Raw genomic sequence first — 18,883 nt, 5'->3', positions numbered from 1 at the left:
CTGTGTTGCAGCTTGATCATGGATATTGCATCCCACTCCTCTTTCAGACTTTACACAGACAAAAGACGATGGGACAGACGCCGCCTGAGGAGCCAGAAAGCACAGTAAAAATAGTCCATTGGGCCGGCACCTGGATTCTTAAAAGGGATGTCAGAGAAAAGAACTGCCGCAATTCCAGTTTTCTGTTCTATACGGCGATAGAATTCCAGCGAAGTTTTCGCCGAGTGGCTAGATGCCTTGTAGTTGAACCTGGTTCACGTCTTGTCCGCATAATGCTGGGATTTCATTCAGGACATAAAACTGGTAGTACGCAGAATTTGACGTTTTGCTCCACTTTTTGGAAACGCAGTTTGCCCATTATGAGAAACCAGCCACAATCATGAACCCTTTTGGAAACTCTCTGTGCTTTGACCCTTGGCGTCAAAACGTCCGTATAGAATGGTACGAACTTTACCACAATCTGTGAAGTAAATCCACACCTCATCAAGAGTAACAAATTTCTTCCACCGATCACCCGCTTGATGACATTCATATAGCCTCTTGCAGTTCCTTTTTCGCCAGGCCACACGACAGGGTTCCAGGCCATGGACACCACTCTTGCGAACGACTGAAGCGTAAATCTTCGTAAATAACGCGGATGATTGCCGTCTGCGAGGTGCAGCATTTGCTTGCTATCGCACACTGTGTGGGGGCATTTTTAGAGGTCATCATACGCTCAAACACACGCTATAGTGGTGGTGGGCCCAGGACTCTGCTGCATATTTCTGTGCAATACGATTCACAATGGCACGACCCACATGAAAACTACGCCGTTTATATATTTCTACGATGCGTGACGCCGTTAACTTAGAGTTGGAAAGAGTCACAATGAACCCCTTCCAGAATCTGTTCAGCTTCGGCGGCATCAGACTACACTCGACCACACTGTTCTACTGCGTGATCAACACTGACACTGTTTGTTGTTTACTTGTGCCAATCTCACGGCGATGGCTTGCACATGTGCGGTACAATTGGGCACCAACTTTGGCTCAATATAAATGAATCAACCTCTGTACAACACATCTTCCTGGTCCCACATAAACAGAGCGTTATCTTCTTTCCGAAGTAATCTTGCTTTGCAGTCAAGAATGACGGTTTATCTGGATCTCAACACATGATTTTGTGCGTTTGAGGTTCTCCACTTTTTATCGCCAGTCCCAACTTCGGGTTTGAAACGCATCTTCATCCAGTAATGCTTGTAAGTGTTGGTCTTCAAACTATTTCAGTTGATATGGTCGTTCTTTGTCTCTAACATCAAAATCGCCACTTTTAAAATGTTTAAATCAGCGTATACACATATCTTGAGATGAAGCATGTTCACCATAAGTTTCCCCAAGCAGACGGTAACTTTGAGATGCACTTTTCTCCAAAATGATGTAATGAATTAGCACTTCCCGTAAACGCTCTTTTTGGCACGAAGGTTTACATGTTCTAGTGTACAAATACCTATGATGTTCACACCTTCAGACCATTTAACTTATAAATAAGGTTTTGAAGCTGCTTGTTACTATATCGTAGCAGCTTATATATCACATCGCGTCTGAAGCACTACTCCAACTATTGACAAAAATCCGCACTATTAACCGGTACAACTAGTATAATTAAGCTCGCCCCTTTATATATGTAGATATTGACGCGAGTCGCTGAAGGCCGTGGTAATTTCGGGCTCGGGCACCCTGTTGTTCCTAGTTCGGTAACAAACAATAAATTTACTAATCTAAAGATTCGAAAAATTACAAGTCCTAGAAGTTTGTTTACAAATTAGTTATTCTAAACTTGAAAATATATAAACAGCAGAAGAGTTTGGTATTTGGTAGCCCACTGGGCCCCTGTTAGCAAGTATTGTTATGAACCACTTTGAATCAATAATGCTACACACATGATTCAGATTTATCAAGTATTATTGCTACTTTGACGACGTAATAGAGCTTAAGATTCATTTGGAAATAGAACTCGAGTTCAATAAATACTGTATTCTCAAATTTCCTTGATCTTGATAAGAGCTGTCTTACTTTGTATCCCGAATTTTTGTGATTCACTTACATGGTTTCAGTTTTCTGACACTTTCTTCGGTGACATCTAAAAATTGGTGAACTTAAATTGTTGCTACGGTTTCCTCCCTCCCTCAGAAAAAAGTAGATAACTCAACTTTTGCGAAATGAGGTTATCTACTTTTTTCTCAGAGGAGTTTCACTGGGAGGAAGGGACCCTAGCAACGCGTCCAGTTTAGCAATTTTTACATGTTACAGAAGAGTGTTAAGAACAATGAAACCATATGGGTGAATCAAAAAAATTCGAGATACAAGAAAAGGCTGTTCTTATTGTATTATGTATCCTACAGTCTATCAGCAAACATTTTCTTTTTTTATAGAAAAAATAATAAGTTTGGTTGTATAATTTACACAAAACCTACAGCTAGCAATAACTATGTCTATAAAAAAATTAAAAAAAGAAAAACTCCACATTCAATTTGTAAGATTAATATCTACGGCTGACGATTTAATAAATTGAATTTTGTTAATATGTCAGGCTTATCGAAGTACCTACATGCCATTAAGCATATCAAAGAGTTTCAAATATTATATACAACGTTGTCACCTATAGCAAAACAAATGGAAGAAACTTTTTCATTAAAACAGAAATGCTGGCTAACGAACAGATTTCGTATGCTTGAGCACGACAGCACTTTGTTTATCTAACCAAAAATTCAGTGAATTTATTCATGTGCTTGTACACCATTACTACAGGTTCATTACACTTGGAACAAATTAGAAACTTGGTTAATTTTACAAGATGTAAAATCCAACCAAATACCTGATTCTATGTGGTGTCTCAAATGGCATATTCATTACCTACCTTAACCTTAACCTTGTGGAACCTTAAGAAAGTAGTAATTTTAAATTTACCAGAATTCGATTTTTAAGTGGTTCAAAGGAAGGACTCCCCTCTTCCATTCTCAACCGTACTATACACTGGATACTTCGCTCCTGCAACTCTTTAGGTTAAATTGACAAAACTCGAACAAATGAAAATAAATTTAATTCGTATTCAGTGAATAAATATACTATATGTTCAATTTCAATATGTTCAACAGTCTAAAATATATATACTTCATAACCTGTATACTATAACCTTCCACATACTAACCAACTTTCTGTAGAATGATTCCGAGTAACCGTGAATTAAATGCTTAACGTACCCCACTGAATGTTGAATTTTCTACATTAATGGAAATGAATACGATATTCTGTGTATCGAAAACACTAATATACAGAATTTTGTGCCTTCATGGTCAACAGTTATTAAAAAACACTGCTACTAGTTTATTAAAAACACTATCCGCCACATTCAATATCCGTCCCATCTCTTCGGTGTTCTGCGCAAATGAGGAAGAATGAATCATATTAGTCTTCTGTGATTCAGTGCTCTCCATATGCCAGATTTCGTGTTTTTATCTCGAATATTCAGAAAAATTTTCTCTCTTCCCTACATCTACCCCATTAACTTCTCCCTTTCCTCGCCAACGCAGATAGAATTTCTAAATTCATAGAAAAGAATTCATGTTTATGTACTGTATACCCAAAATACTCAAGTTTCGTACTGATTTATAAAGCGATTAAAAAAAAAAAAAAAAAAAGAAAAGAAAAGAAAGAAAGAAAAAGAAATCTTCCTCCGATTCTGTCACATTGAATTAGTGCAAGCAGAATATACACTGGCACTCCACATTTAAAGATGCTTTTATGTACCAAATTTCGTGACTATTCCCAACGAATGCGTAGTAATAATCTGCCACTTATTATTCAGTTTTTTGCACACTTCTCACTTTACATTTTTTTTCACACTTTTCACGCTATAGGTTAGTTACTCCCTTGAAATTCTGTGAATGCAGCAAGAGTTTTATATTGTAAGATACGTGTAAATATTTAATATCCCCATCCCTACTAAATACCTATCCTTAGATTAGCGTTGATAATGCTGACGGAAGTCAGCGAAAATTTTATATTTCATGTAATTTTCAATGCAATTTCTAAGAATTCACAGGTGAAAGTAAGTACATTTTGAGTTTATTGATAAGACTGCTTTTCAAGTGATATACATTATAATGTACTAGTAAGTGATCTATAACCACCCGGAAGATATGCAGCTTCCAATAATGAAAGAATTATTCAAATTCGCTGAAGTTTCAGGATAGTCTCAAGCAATACCTTGAATGAACACGCAAACTCACTACCTTCATTATATCATGCATGTGCAAGTGGGAACAGTGAGTGGGCCAATCACAGAGGACTTACTAGCATCGAGCGCCGTACCTATTCAATGTTCATCGTACACTAAACATCATAGAGGCACAAAAACTGTTATAATAGTAGCCAATCTATTTATTTACTAAAGAAAAAAATCTATTTACCACTTTAATGGGAAAATTTGTCCCTTTATGTTCTGTACTAGTACCTGAATGTTCGGTTGTACACTGGATGTTTCAATGCGGAGAATATTTTCAAAGTGTGCATCAGTTATTTACGAAAAACAAAAAATCAGTTCAAACGAGATTACGTAAGAAATACACTTTCAATAACGGGTCAGGTGGTCCGGATGAAAGGGTTCAATGGGCCGCAACTGGCCCGGGGGCCGGCTGTTGCACATAGCAGATTTATATGTATTGAAAAAAAAAACATTTTTTTATTTAACGTTCCATGATTATGTATCGGCGTTAAGAAAGAGAATGGTAATAACGAACAAAATGAAGAATGAAGAAAGTGGGAGGAAACGGGAAAACCCCGAGAAAAACAAACCTACTATCTTCCTTCATATGTACTTAAAAAACTAACAATTTCTTTTTTAATGTCCCATGATGATGCAGCATCAAAGTTAAGGGGATGGTGGTGATGATAATGAGCAAAACGAGAACACTGAGAAAACACACGCACATGATGTTTGTCTACTCAAAGTCCCTTGGTGCGAGCTGAATCGAACCAGGTACTCGACGCACCGGAAGTGAGCGCTCTACTACTAAGTTACCGTTACTAGTGGTTCTTTTCTTTCTCTCTCATCAGAATAAATATTTCTAAGGATTGCCTACTATTTATCTTAATAAGAAAATCATCGTTTCTGGAATTTAAAATTATTTTCTCTCTCACGAAGATCTCCAACTTTTATTCAGGGCTTCTTCTAACAAAGAAACATTGAACTCAAAAAAATAAAAAAAAATCTCTGCTGATTTTCAATCTACTAAAGACAACAAGTTGGTTTGTGCCAAATACTTAAATGCATTTCTCATGACCTAACAACAAGACCGTTGCCAACTACAAAAGAGAGATAGCTGCCAATTCTAAATGTGTATACAAAGACTTTGGCACCGAGTTGAATTCTAAAAATAGATGGAACGATGCATCCAGTTGAACACTACCCCAACAGAAAGAAGTGTATCTACGCATGGCTCTCATAATCATTCGCATACATATAAGAGAGAGAAATAAACAAGAGAAAAACGAGAAAACAGAAAAAGCCTTTACTTAGAAACGTAAAAAACACGTATATGAACGCTACAATATCTTGAGTTTGAATTCCATATTTCCCTACTTCAAGTTCTTTAAACAATTGAAGAACCAGATTACAATCACGCAAACTCTTTGCTGACACTCTCGTTAATTTTACTGCATTGCAAATTGGAAAAGAAAAAGCACGACTATCTCTCAGCGTAGGTGTATCAAATACAGGCCATTCTACATATTTCTCTTAGTATTACGGAATTACTCACGGTAGAAAGTTTAGGGTTGAGTTTGCTTCTTACCATGGAGTCTTACGGTTAGCTATGAAATTTAGAATTTTAAAGCTAATGATACATTAAAATCATACTTTTGTTTCACGTAAACTAAGCAGCTAATGTTCTTGCTTCATAATTGGGAGATCTCAGGTTCAAGTTCATGGCATGCCATTTTTATATTATTTTTCAATATTCTTCAAGTATGTATAATACGATCGAGCTCGATCTTCGTTGAATTAATTCCCTCCTTTTATTGTTAATGTACTAGCACCTCAATTTGCAACTTTATTAGTAATTTGGTAAAATAAACTATGCTATGGACAACTCCCCTCTACAATGAATTACCTCTTCTGACTTATTCTAAACTAATACAATCAGAACAATTTCCCAATCGCATTCTACTTTTTATTATTTCTTCAGCTCGAAGTGAACACAGAAAGACAGCAAATAATAAAACAAAAGAAATTATATATATATACTAAAAGAAATTATATATATATATATATATATATAAAGAGGCTATCTTCCTCCAAAATGGGGCAACTACTGAAATTGAAAAAGGGAGAGAAAAAGAGAACTGAGCAAAATTTAAGTGTGAGAGATGATGAGAAATCTATCTTCCCTAAAGTTTTACAGCTTCTACATTAAGTTCTGCATCTCAAATGAAGGTGCAAGGAATTATTTTCTCTTAACACTTGATTATGCACTCTTGGCCTCCAATCTTTAGCGGTATGTCACACTAACTTCGAATATGCGATAAATTACAAAGGAAGGAACGGAAACACACTTCAATCGATAAATTTTTGCGATTCTTTTCATAGATTGTACGATGAATCCTACAAGTTCATCTACGAAATATTACTAAAAGATTAGATTATTAATACTGTATTCATTTAGCATCAAAATAAACGCAAACTGATTAATTAATGCGCTGATAATAGCATTATAAAGTAGACATAGCTTGGTACAAGTTTATCTATAAAAAGTTCATACCAGTTGAAGCTAGTAAATTTCCGCTAATTTCTCGAAGATATTAATGGCCTTTAAAGCTCGAAAACCTTAACCGTCAGCAAGGAACAGATATTTCGCTTGAGTAAGAACTATCAGCGTGTAATACTTTTTTTTTAAAAAAATCTGACAACTGAAATCTTACCATTCTGAACTTCTGTGATAATAGTATCCTTCGATCGTTGCAGTTGATTTCTGAAAGCAAATGTAATAGAAACCAGCGAATGAGGCTCCGTTGATATCCTTAATTGTATGGTCAGGGACTAAGAAATGTTCTTTCCATCTCATAAATACGAAGTCTGTACTCTTCAATGCTTCATAATCAAAACTATCCGAATTAAACGTTTTTGCATATTGGTAAAAAGACAGAAACTTGCTCTGTAAGTAAATAAAAATATAAACAAATAAATAAAATATCAATTAGTAGCATCATGATTTGCAAATTGTTTTACGAAAGAGGAAAAGCTTCTACCAAAATTTCAGAACACAAGCATGCATGAATGAGTCAAGTAATTTCGTCCCTCCCGGTAACAACGAAAATGAAGGTCTGAACAGTTGCACTTTCCGTTTCAAACAATATGGCTACTAAGTACGGACCGGCTTACAACTCTCATTTATTTTCATACAATGTGTTCCCATAAATTCCTTACCTTCGATCTATTTATTCTTTAGATATTTTTTGCTTCGAAAAATGTGCATCTTAAGAAGATTCGCTGCTACCTGAAATGCAAGGTGTTTGGATTTCCCACTATGCCCTATAAATTAAATATATGTGCAATAATTCTTATTATTACTACATACTTCGTAAAAGCAAAGTGCTTCTAGTATGTACTATTAAAAGTTAAAAAACCGTTTCTAAACATTTTTTTCCTACGTGAAGTGTAGCCAATTATGTATTTATGCAGCGAAAAATTTGAATTTTAGTGTGTATTGGTTTTTCGAGCTAATGTCCCACACGTTTTTTTATAGGTATGCCCACGATTACGTTCTGAGGCTAAGAGAGACAGTGATGACAGTGAATGAAATGGTGGAATGAAGAAAGTGCGAGAAAACCGACATCACGGTGTTTGTCCATCACGAAGGCCACTTGGAGGTAGCTAGGATCGAACCACGGATCCCAGAGAGCTATAGCACTCTGCTACCGTGGCGCCAGTAATACTTTGTATTTACAAGAGATGCAATAACAAGAATTATTTTATATTCAGTTTTAATAGGATACAATTTTAAACATTGCATTTAAGTTTTACATGTAAACCATTTCTTTGGAATTTACCGGAAACAAATGATGCGAAAATACGTCATCTTGACTCATTCATATTTTCAGAAGTACCTTCCTCATATCATCCTTTTCTGAAAAACTAGCAATGGGCTTTCCTTAATATACAATTTGATTTGAAGATCCTTTCATACTTCTTTTCTTTTACCACTGCTCGACTACTTGTCTCCTTGATTGGAGGATTCATGAGACCGTCAACAGTAACAGAGGGCTATACCCTGAATTTCTTGGCGTGTACACATGGATTGTAAAGTAAAACTATCACCAAATGGTAAACACATAAGAGACCACGAAAAACAAAACAAAATTAGATTAAGTACTAATAAAACATCGACTGCTAGAAGTGTCAACAACTACAAAATACAACACAAGCAACAAAGGGTTTGGAGAACTAAGGTCTGAGTGTCTCCGCACATTCTATATGAATATGCTCAATGCCTAGCAGAATAGCAAACGCCCTGCATTAAATAAAAATGAATCAGACGGGAAACACGTTAGAAACATCTTATGTGACAATAACGCGATGATGTCTGCCAATTCTCCAAAAGAGACTTCCTAGAGTGTAGTTTATTTTAGTTTCCTGGTTCCAAGTTGATTACCAGAGTGCACACAATGGAGAAAACAAAGATGGAAGCAAGGAATAGAATACTCCCATGCTCATGTGCAAATGTTCCATGTACACGTGTTTATCTGTTTTCCCTTCTTGGGATATTTCCTATTAAGTCGTCTACATTTCTTTCACTACTCTTGTTTCTTTACATTGTCTCAGTAGAAGAAACAAATTAACTAGCGATAAACATTAACAAAGATTAACATTAGCGAGGGATCAAGAAACAAAAAGGTGCAACGAATTTGAAATGTAAAAAAAAAAAAAAAAAAAAAGTATTTGCAAATACATACGCATAGAAGCACACGTAGACGAGCACACACGTTCCCACAACAGAAGACAGATCAAAGAAAAAGTAGAAGCGTCTCTAAAAATTAAATGGGAGGATGATGATCTTTAGGTTTTCAGATGTGAGGATAGTCTGAGAAAGGCACTGTTACAATGTCGAAACATACCAATAAATAAATAATAAATAATAAATTTATATTTATGTCTCTCCAGCAACGAAGAACAGGACCTACAATTTGAAGTGGGATCTGAATTACTGTAGTGTGTTCAATGTTCTCTCACCAGAAATCAAATCCACGACTTTGTGACTTGTTAAATATATGGCAAGATGGAATAATCTAACTCATTATGACCTTTTTATATGCGATAAATAGAGGAAATAAGCTATTTTATATCATACTAAGTCCTCTGTACACGCAAATTTAATGATCATTAAAACAACTTATTACTTCAATCCATATGAAAACTTAAATGTACGACTGCCACTGAAGAGAAGAGGAAATGTATCAATATTTTCAAGAAAATGATTCTTGCTAAAATGCATCATTATTATGTACGTATATGAAGGAATTGTTTATCACATTTCTAAGAAACTATACATAACTTACACTAAAAGATTTTATTGTGAATAGGACTGCTTACTTATTCGCTACGTAAGAACTACTTGATACAATCCTCAAAAGATTAAAATCGTTAGGTAATTTGTACGCCAACAAATTACTCTCACTGCTGCTGTTTCTAGCTTTGTAGAATAAAATTTACTATCCTTAACTTGAGTCACTATCTATCCCTTTGCTTCACAATCCTGAGTAAGCATCGAAAATTCCGTGCTTTCATAGGAAATTGAACCCGGGCCAACGTGTACGAATAATTATGCCAACCATTCACCCACATGGAAGACATACTCACGGAAAAATAGTGTATAAAACAGATCTTGTTTTAAAATATAAAAGTTTTACTTTTAAAAGCACTATACTCACACCCAAAAGCAAGAACTGAAGTATTTAAGTTCTCCATCTATTACAACTGAAGTATTTAAGAAAACTAAAAGCTTTATTTTCTCTGCTAAAACTGATTAACTTGGCATGTAATTTATCACGTAAAATACTGGTCCATATTTAGCTACAAGCTGACATGAAAGAGAGTACTTCGAGGCGACATCTTCCCCATTTGAGTCCTCTGATTTTAGATACACTACGGAAAAATCTAATGATTTTAGATACACTACAGAAAAATCTAAGTACCCCACTTTTATAAAGTTTCGATTACATAATTGAACACAGTCATTTAATTTCTATTGAGAAAAATAAAAATCAGTCAGAGCATACAATAAGTAACTATTAATATTTTCGTACTTACCCAATGCTTTTTGTCAACGTCTTCGTCAGCATCCCACTTTCTGGTGAGAAATGGATATTTTTTGCTTATGATTTCTCCATCGAAGAAAGTCGTGAGAGTTGGGAATTCTTCCGTCAAACCCTTGATTTTTAAGTAACCACAAAGATAAGAGTTTTCTTCATCCACGTGCTGAAACAATACAAACGAACAAATAAATACTAATAAGTAACGTATTCTTGCGCTTTGTTACAATTCTCAGAAATACAAGAAACGTCGAAAAGAGGGGAGAGGTAAGTTTGTATTAAAATATCAATACCAAATCATAAGAGGATGATCACAAGATAATATTAATGAGTTAAGTCATGAACTATGGTTCATATCCGGCCAGTAGTTACCGAGAAATAAAGTACCACATACAAGTCGAGTCGAGCCTGTCCCTGGAGCTTGAGCTCGACCACCAAATGTAGCGATCTTTATTCTTTAGATGATGGGCTATTTATCCACCAAATTTGATGCCGGGGAGTTAACAACAAACATTAGCAATAAAAGAAGGACGATTTAAGTATATATATATATATATATATATATATATAAATGGATTTCGTTCCCACTATATTGAGAAGTCATTAGCAGGATTAATTTGCTGATATGGAATAAGGGTAAAAACAGATTCACCATTTTTGAATTGGCGAAATACAATCTGGGAAAATTAGGAGTTGCTCAGCTGTTTATGATTTGTGACACATCAATTAATTTGTCAAAATAGCCAACAACTATAGGTTACATTGTTTAGCATTTCGCAAGCGATGGTAACAGTTACTTACAAGCCATTCAGGAATAAGTAGTGTGTATTGATTTGGTAAGCAAGGAACAATACATACCACGAACCAAGTTGTAGTCAGGAAATCTGGGAAAAGAGCATCTTTAAGCAGATCAAGAAATTATGATAATACTAGCTGAACCTGCGCTCTCTACACAGCGCATCATTCATGTATGGGCATAAATCTCCTTGTCATTCCTCACATCTGTACATGTTCCTTTACAAACACAAGTGAAAGATGTCTCGATAAAAATCGGTAAGGTGTACCATAAAGGGGAGACTGTTTTGGATTATTTTTTCAATATCTCATCACGCCGTTTGCAAGATTTGAGCCTACTTCCGGTTGGAGTTTCTATTTCATGTATGATCAATTTTCTTTCTTCCCGCATACAGTATGTAATAAGCAAATACATTATATACACAATTAATTATGTCAGTGATATATGATGTTCATTGGGGAAAACACTTCAAACAATAAAGATTCATCTTAGACTGGAGAAATGGTTATCCTTTGTTTTCATTATCGTTTGGCCATGAAACAAATGCTTGAGAGATATGCAACCCCTATACACAACTATGTAGTGTGGGAATGTGTAACTCGTTGGGTATGATGCTTTACTTTTTTAAAATTTCAACACTTCCAGCGTACCGTACCCCTAAAAAAATGTAATAAAGAAACAGCCATTTTTAATTTTTTTTTAAATATTCAATTAGAACTGGACAATCTACACAAAATTTGGAATCGAACAGTGAAAAGGGCACGTTTCTAGCATTTCTGGTTTTCGAGATCTCATTGTCGAAAAGACTGGAGGCAACATATAAACTTCTCTTTGGAGACGAACATATAAACCTAGCATTTTAATATAACAACTTCTATACATTAAATCGGTTTTGTTTGACAGAGGATAGCATCTAATTGAAGGGACTTCCGTCTCTGTTGTGATTAACATTTGAAGTTCCTTAAGCTACAAAGTAAGTTCGTTAGGTTGAAAAGAAATCGAACATTACAATACTTGTGTAGAAGTATTACAAATTATGCGCATTACACTAATAATACATTAACCTTATCTAGTATACAGTATACATTATCTAGGACGCATATAGTACATAAGAGATGTAGAAAATACAGTTATCGTTATATTATTGAGAATATAATGGCGATTTATTTTCTTACAAAATAATTTCCATTATACGAAATACTGGAGTGCGCCCGTTTACATTGCTTTCTGTTCAAGAGTACATATTACAGACAAAACAAAACGTAATTTTGTTTAGGTAATATATACAAGAATACCCTGCACAAAAAGGATAGGTTGGAGTCATCATTTCTTACACCTCCAACCTATACTTATCATTGTTTCTGACTGTACAACCCAGTTTTGAACACGAAGGTTTCGCTCAAATGTTGGTATTAATTACATATACAGTGAAACCTGTCTTTAGCGGAATCGAGCGGGACTTGCAAAAATTTCCGTTAAAGTCAGGTTTCCGCTTAGTAGAGGTAGACCTTTCCTCTTTTTTTTTTTAATACATGCTTATAAAGGGGCATACTGAGAAAATATGTTGCTGTACGTACATTGTTCGATTACAGTGCTTCTTTCTTCTACGAATAAATACACAAAAAATTAAAATGAATACAAAATATACTATGCACACGTTTGCTTTATTTTTCTAATAGCTAAGCAGAGTTTTCTGTATACATTGCTGCTTGGCTGCTTGACTTTCCGCATACACTTTAGCCTGAGAAATTATACTAAGTAAATCAATCATTTTTCAGTAAGGCAAATTTTTGCAGTTCCTTTAAACTTCTGAGAGCATCTTGATATGCATTTAGTCTACACTCTTCTTCGAACTCAATATTGTATTCCTCTTCTTCCTCTATCTCGTTTTCTTTTTTCCGACATTCCGTATGATTCTTGATTAAGTTGCGGGGATTAAGGACAATTTGTGGGGGTGAATATGAGCAGTGGTTGGGGAAGGTCTACACTGTCCAGAAATATTTAACAAAAGAACGAACATTTTATCGCAGACAGTATAATGTATATGTCTCACAAAATGTCTAGACATCTTCTAAACGCTGTAGTCCGGAACTCAGAATTTTCCGTTAAATGTTTATTTTTCTTTCCGTTGTCCGCGTAACACAGTTTCCGCTTAATGAAGGGACTTTATACACGTTTTGTTCTCCAAAATTCATGGGACCGTGAAATATTTCCGTTTAAGACAGTTTTCCGTTTAATAAAGGGTCCGTTGAAGACAGGTTTTACTGTATTTACAAACTGGAAATAGGTTAAAAATACCTAACTTGTATTATTGTTTATTATCCTAATTTTTTTGATGAGGAAATTCAACTTAAGCCCATTGCACACATGTAGACCTCGAACAATGCGATTTTGGATAGCGCGGAACCAATTAAGCAACATTATGAAGGTATTTATGTATTCTCTAATGTACTACATTATATAGCTGCGGCGTACTTCATAAATTTCATACACGCATGTTTCTTTGTAAATAAAATGCAGATGTTTTACAAACAACTTTTCACGGACACGTTCGAAGCTTGCTAAAATGAACATATGCGTATAGATACATGACCTTACAACGACGAAACCAACACGTCTTTTCATCTATGTCTTCCTGCTTTTCCGTCCTCTACTGGTATCGATTATTTCTTTTATTTCTTTGCAATTTCTTATTTCTTCTCTACATAATAATTATATATTTGGTGGCAACATCCAAACATTCTCTCATACATTGTACATGTTACTCAGGCCTGTATTTACGTATTTTACGTTCCTGGGTCCACGAAAATATTGTGCCCCTTCCTCCTTAGGCAATACGCTGACAGCCAATAAGCAATTGTCTCCGCACCTTTCAGCTCCAGTAGTGTTCCAACTTTGAGAAAACTCCGCCGCACTGTGGTGCCAACATTATTTTCAGATCTCCCTTACCTTCTTCCTCGTAGACCCCTATTTTTCGTATACCATACATAGCTTTTAAACGTGCTCCCTGTGGACCAGCTTGTAGGAATAGAGTCAGATCTAACAAATCTGAAAGGTCGCCTAGAATTTTGTGAACAACACTTTATCACTGACAAGTGCGTTAACATGTCGCCAAGAAAATCCTTAGGCAGCATGTAGCTACAGCAGGACAGACTAAAATTGCACAAATCAACAAAAACGGAAATATTGTTTTTCAGTTTTACGCTAGGTTAGAATGAAAATGAATTACTATCAAAATGAATTATCACTGGCGGAATAAGAATAACAGACACAACGGGAGAATCCCAAGAAAAAACATATGGCCTAGGATCGAACCAGACACCCCTCGCACTAGATATACACTCTCAGCCACCGTGCCTCACAGAAATCAACAAATTTAACTTTGGAAAGTTATCACAGTCTCTTTACTTTTTAGACTTGTAAATTATGCTATGCGTAAGTATCGGAAGTCTATAGAACGGCTTTGTTCGTCCGTCCGTCTGTCAACAGGCGGTTGAAATTTACTGCTTCCGGTTTCAATACTGATTTTCATAAATCAAAAACGGTAACAGATATCGAGATATCGTCTTTTGCTATTGATTCACTATCTCAGGAATAGGTTTTCTCTCTTCCATTGACCCTCTATTCAAATCGTAAGTGGTTAAAAGAAAGTGGGTCTAAACAACATACCACCACAAACTTCTGCAAAATCGGAAGTGGCAGAAACTTACTACTGCTTCCTTTTCAATACTGATTTCTACAAAACAAAAACTATAAGAAAAAAAAAATGAAATCTTTAAGTTTTACGTCCCACGTTTATGCCGGTTAGGCTAAAGGAAACCGTGATGATGAGAGATGAGTGAAATGGTGGAATGAAGAAAGTGGGAAGAAACGGGAGAACCCCGAGAAAACCCAAGAGCACGGTATTTGCCCACCACAAAGTCCACACGGCGCGAGCTGGAAACTGTTAAGAGATATCAAGATGCTGTTTTTTGCAATTGATTCAGCTTCCAAGAACATGTTCCGCTTCCTCCATTAACCCTCTAGTTAAACTGGGAGTTTTAGAATTAACCATTTCCGGCTTCACCAGTTCTTATCATAAAAACAATAGTAATACATAGCGACAAGCGGTTTCCTACAGTCGAATCAAGGTATCGAAAAAACACAACATCACACCCGCAACACTTTATCAAAATCGGAAGTAGTTGTAAGTCCGTACATGAAAATTTTACAAGACATCGAGATGCAGATTTTTTGTACACGATTCAGCTTCCCAAGAGTAGATTCTATCTCCTTCTTTAACTATATATTCAAACGGGAAGTGATTCAAATTAACGATTTCAAGTTTCAACCTTCATCGTCATAGAAGAAAACAGTAAGGCATAGTGAGTAATGGCTTTTTGACATGGATTCAGCTTCCGACGAACAGGTTCTATCTTTGATATTATTAATGTATTGCAACCAGTAGTTATAGATGTATTCCTTCAAGTTTGCCTATTGAATTCCTATAGTTTGGAAGTCTACAGCAGTTTCAAACTGTGAAATGAAACTCAGTTGTTCCTTACTTCTCTGCTAGCCATAGTTTACTATCTGTATCTGATTTAACTATAAAGTATTAACTTATACCTTTGTTTGGAGTTTTACCACCCTTTCAAGTATCTACAATATCAAAAGGTCACATGAACTCCATCGACAATTGAACCTGGGCTGCAAATTTACAATACACCATCTTAAAAACTCAATTTTACGGTTAAAACAAATGAGGGAATATGAAAGAAGGCTGTCGAAGATATTAATTTCCACTGGCAAAGCATTTATGTACAGCATAGTAAACCAGGATTTTATGTTCACAAGCGTCAAACCACTACAATTGCTATACTAGAGTTAACTGAGTATATGCATTCGACAGACAACTGCAGAATATACTAAGTTCCACTACTGGAATGCGTCTGCACAATGTAGGGAACGTGTATTTACGTTTACAAGTACAGAATTACTAACGTGAAACCATAACAAACGTTCTTTCCACTATCCTCGTCTGTGCGCACACCTTCCGTTTGCGATGCGCCTGGTCACTACTGACGTACTGTCGGACGGGGCACCTGCTGCACTCCTACCCTCATTCATGCATTTCGTGGTCACATAGCAAGGATTGTTTAGTGTCATCTGGTCTCGTTAGTGTCATTATACGATAGCTTTCATGGCATTCGTACGGGAGCGTAATTATACCACAAGGGGTCACATCAATTTGCAAGCACATTAACAATTATCTGGGCCAGCGCGGGAAGGTTCTGTACCAAAATTTAAGTTACATAGTATTGCCGAGCGAGTCTTGGTGAGTGAAGGCGGGCTAGAGTCCCGCAGGGCACGTAGCTCTCTGTCTTTATTACAGCTAAATGAGAAGAGGACCTGTATTCTAGAACACTGCCGCAAGCGCCAAGGAAATAAGGGTGCAGAATGTCTTAGGGAATCATATACAATACAAAAAGTTAAGTATTATTTTTTAAAATTTGACGGTGTACTGTAAATCTGGAGGGACTCGGGAGGTCATATCAGTGTTTTTTACAGGACACTTCGCGGGGAATCTCTCCCGGCTTTGGCGTTGTTCTTTTACATTTCATTGGGGACAGTACCGTTAACACAGGGATGCAAATAACCACTCGCCCGGGGCGAATGGTTCATTGGTGCGAGCGAGCATTTAATGCAATACCGAATATAACTAAATGATTTCTATTGTAGGATGTGGGTTAGTAGTTTTTTTTCTTGGGCCACAAAAGACAAACTGAGATTGCATGACTCGCAAGTATGGCAAGTATATTTGCCACCATGTACTCGGCGACAGTACGCTTCGGAGTCACGGTAAAATAAATTGCAAAGCATGCCACTCTCGTACATAACCAATCATTTTGCTAATACTCTCCCAGTGCAACCCCTCACAGATAGTTTTTTTTAAAGCTGTGTCCGATTTATATAAAGCGTGAAAGTAAGTTAACATTCTAATTAAATCTAACCTAACCCAACAACCTAAAATTAGCTTAAGCTGTAACATTTTTTTTTTCTCAAAAAAGGCTATCCCCCAAAATTAGACACATGTCGTGAGTGTGTATCAAATACATCTATGTAACATACTATTTTCCACCGGAGTAATATTTCTGCACGATGTAGGAAGACTATACTTTCTGTTTACAAGTATATAGTTACTATTTTGAAACCGTTACAAGTGCTCTAACATAGCCTACGTGATTTTACATTGTAAGTACTTTTTGCACCATCCTCGGTTATGTACAACCTCCAACACTAAGGCGCCTGTTTACTATGGACGCGCCCTTGCCTCTCCCTCCCCTGCTAAACTTCTACTCTGACGCGCTTAGATAACATTCATGCTTCTAGTGACCATCTAACACAAGTTGGTTGTGTTTCTGGCAGTCATTTCTATTACGCACGTGAGGACCTGTATTGCATGCATATTAACAATCTGTACGCATTATTTAGGTACGCGATAGCGTAATAACAATCCAGGACATCTTAGAGAATTATTTGACGCAAAGAATAGTTTCTTTCTTTTTAATATGATGGACTCTTCTGCACCTGCATCTGAATGATTTCATCCATCAAATTTTAATTAGAATCAGGAACGACTACAGAGTTGAAAAGTTGTTCTCGTATGTAGTTACTCCAATTAATATAAAATTTATTAATTTCAAATTATTTCTCACAGGTTGTATTAACCTAGGTCAACAATTCCCAATAAGACCCTTCGATTGAATAATGCAAGCGCAACAGCTGACATGTTTATACACAGTCAATACACACAAGCTCTGACAAATAAACGATAATTTCATGTCAATACCATGGTCACGTAACATACGAACTCGTCCAGTTCAATATGCATACTTTCTCTTTAGTTTCACTTTCCAATGGAATACAATACGCAGTCACAACGCTATTTTCAAGTTTCTATCAAACCACCCAGTTAGTGAACTCTTCTCTGCATTCATCCGTACAAGTCACTAATACTGGATTTACATAGTATAACAATGTCATTTAAACGTAAAACTATCCTACTTCTAGTTTCAAGCTTACCTGCAATACGACTTCTACTTCGTAACTATTGCCTTTTGATTTCTGGTGTCCCTGGAATTTTGATCCGTTGTACAGAAGGGATCTTGCTACTCCAGGCTGACGAGAATTCGCTGGTGGAGGTGGAACAATGTCTATTTTCACAGGCATTGTTATTGAACTGAATATTGCGATCTACGCAATTCCTATCCTCTCACTTCAATGGTCTGTTGATAACTGCCTGAACTAATTTATCAAGATGGCGACACCGCACTGTTGTAGCCAACTGCTAATGTAAAAAAATAAGAAAATGAAGAGTTTTTTTTTTTTTTTCAATGTCACATATTACCATAAAATCCATAGTGACATCGTATTGTTCTCTCTTACTCTTTCCTTCTTTCTTTCTTTTTCAAGCTTACATTTTGTCAGTTTAACGTAAAAGTGATTGTAGGACCGGGAGAGTAGCGGCAATTGCCCCCCTAAGTTAGAGAAACATTTTATAAAATAAATTGTATAATACCAATAAACCAGTGAGTTTCGTTTCACGGTGTGAAACTATGGAGCATTTCCAAACTATGGGAATTCAATACTCAAACCTGAAGTAATATATCTGTAACTATAGGCAAAAATAGATTAATAAGATCAAAGATAGAATCTGCTCCTCAGACGCTGAATTCACGTAAGAAAGCCTTTACTCGCTTCCTTA

The 18,883-nt window shown here is 36.1% G+C and overlaps 1 protein-coding gene across 3 annotated transcripts in view; it reads right to left on the bottom strand.

Moving 5' to 3' along the window:
• The window catches only part of LOC145664582 (glucose-induced degradation protein 4 homolog), a 30,751-nt gene extending 12,296 nt beyond the window's left edge, over positions 1 to 18,455 (bottom strand). The window contains exons 1-3 of one of the 3 annotated variants that reach the window (XR_014127469.1): positions 18,202 to 18,454; positions 10,342 to 10,509; positions 6,957 to 7,189 (exon numbers count right to left, since the gene is read on the bottom strand). Coding sequence is in view for 2 of the 3 variants with exons in the window: in XM_081731368.1 (XP_081587494.1) it covers positions 6,957 to 7,189; positions 10,342 to 10,509; positions 18,202 to 18,348 (548 nt within the window). In the remaining variant the exon portion in view is untranslated. Of the gene's footprint in view, positions 1 to 6,956; positions 7,190 to 10,341; positions 10,510 to 18,201 lie in introns of all 3 variants that reach the window. The other 2 variants (XM_081731368.1, XM_081731369.1) reach the window with 2 other exon arrangements.
• Positions 18,456 to 18,883: the final 428 nt, after the last annotated feature.

This window comes from Thermobia domestica, chromosome 11, assembly GCF_964235325.1.
Source record: "Thermobia domestica chromosome 11, izTheDome1.hap1.1, whole genome shotgun sequence".
Taxonomy (NCBI): Eukaryota; Metazoa; Arthropoda; class Insecta; order Zygentoma; family Lepismatidae; genus Thermobia; species Thermobia domestica.
Note: the sequence above shows the minus strand (reverse complement) of the source record. Positions and strands in the feature narration are given on the sequence as shown.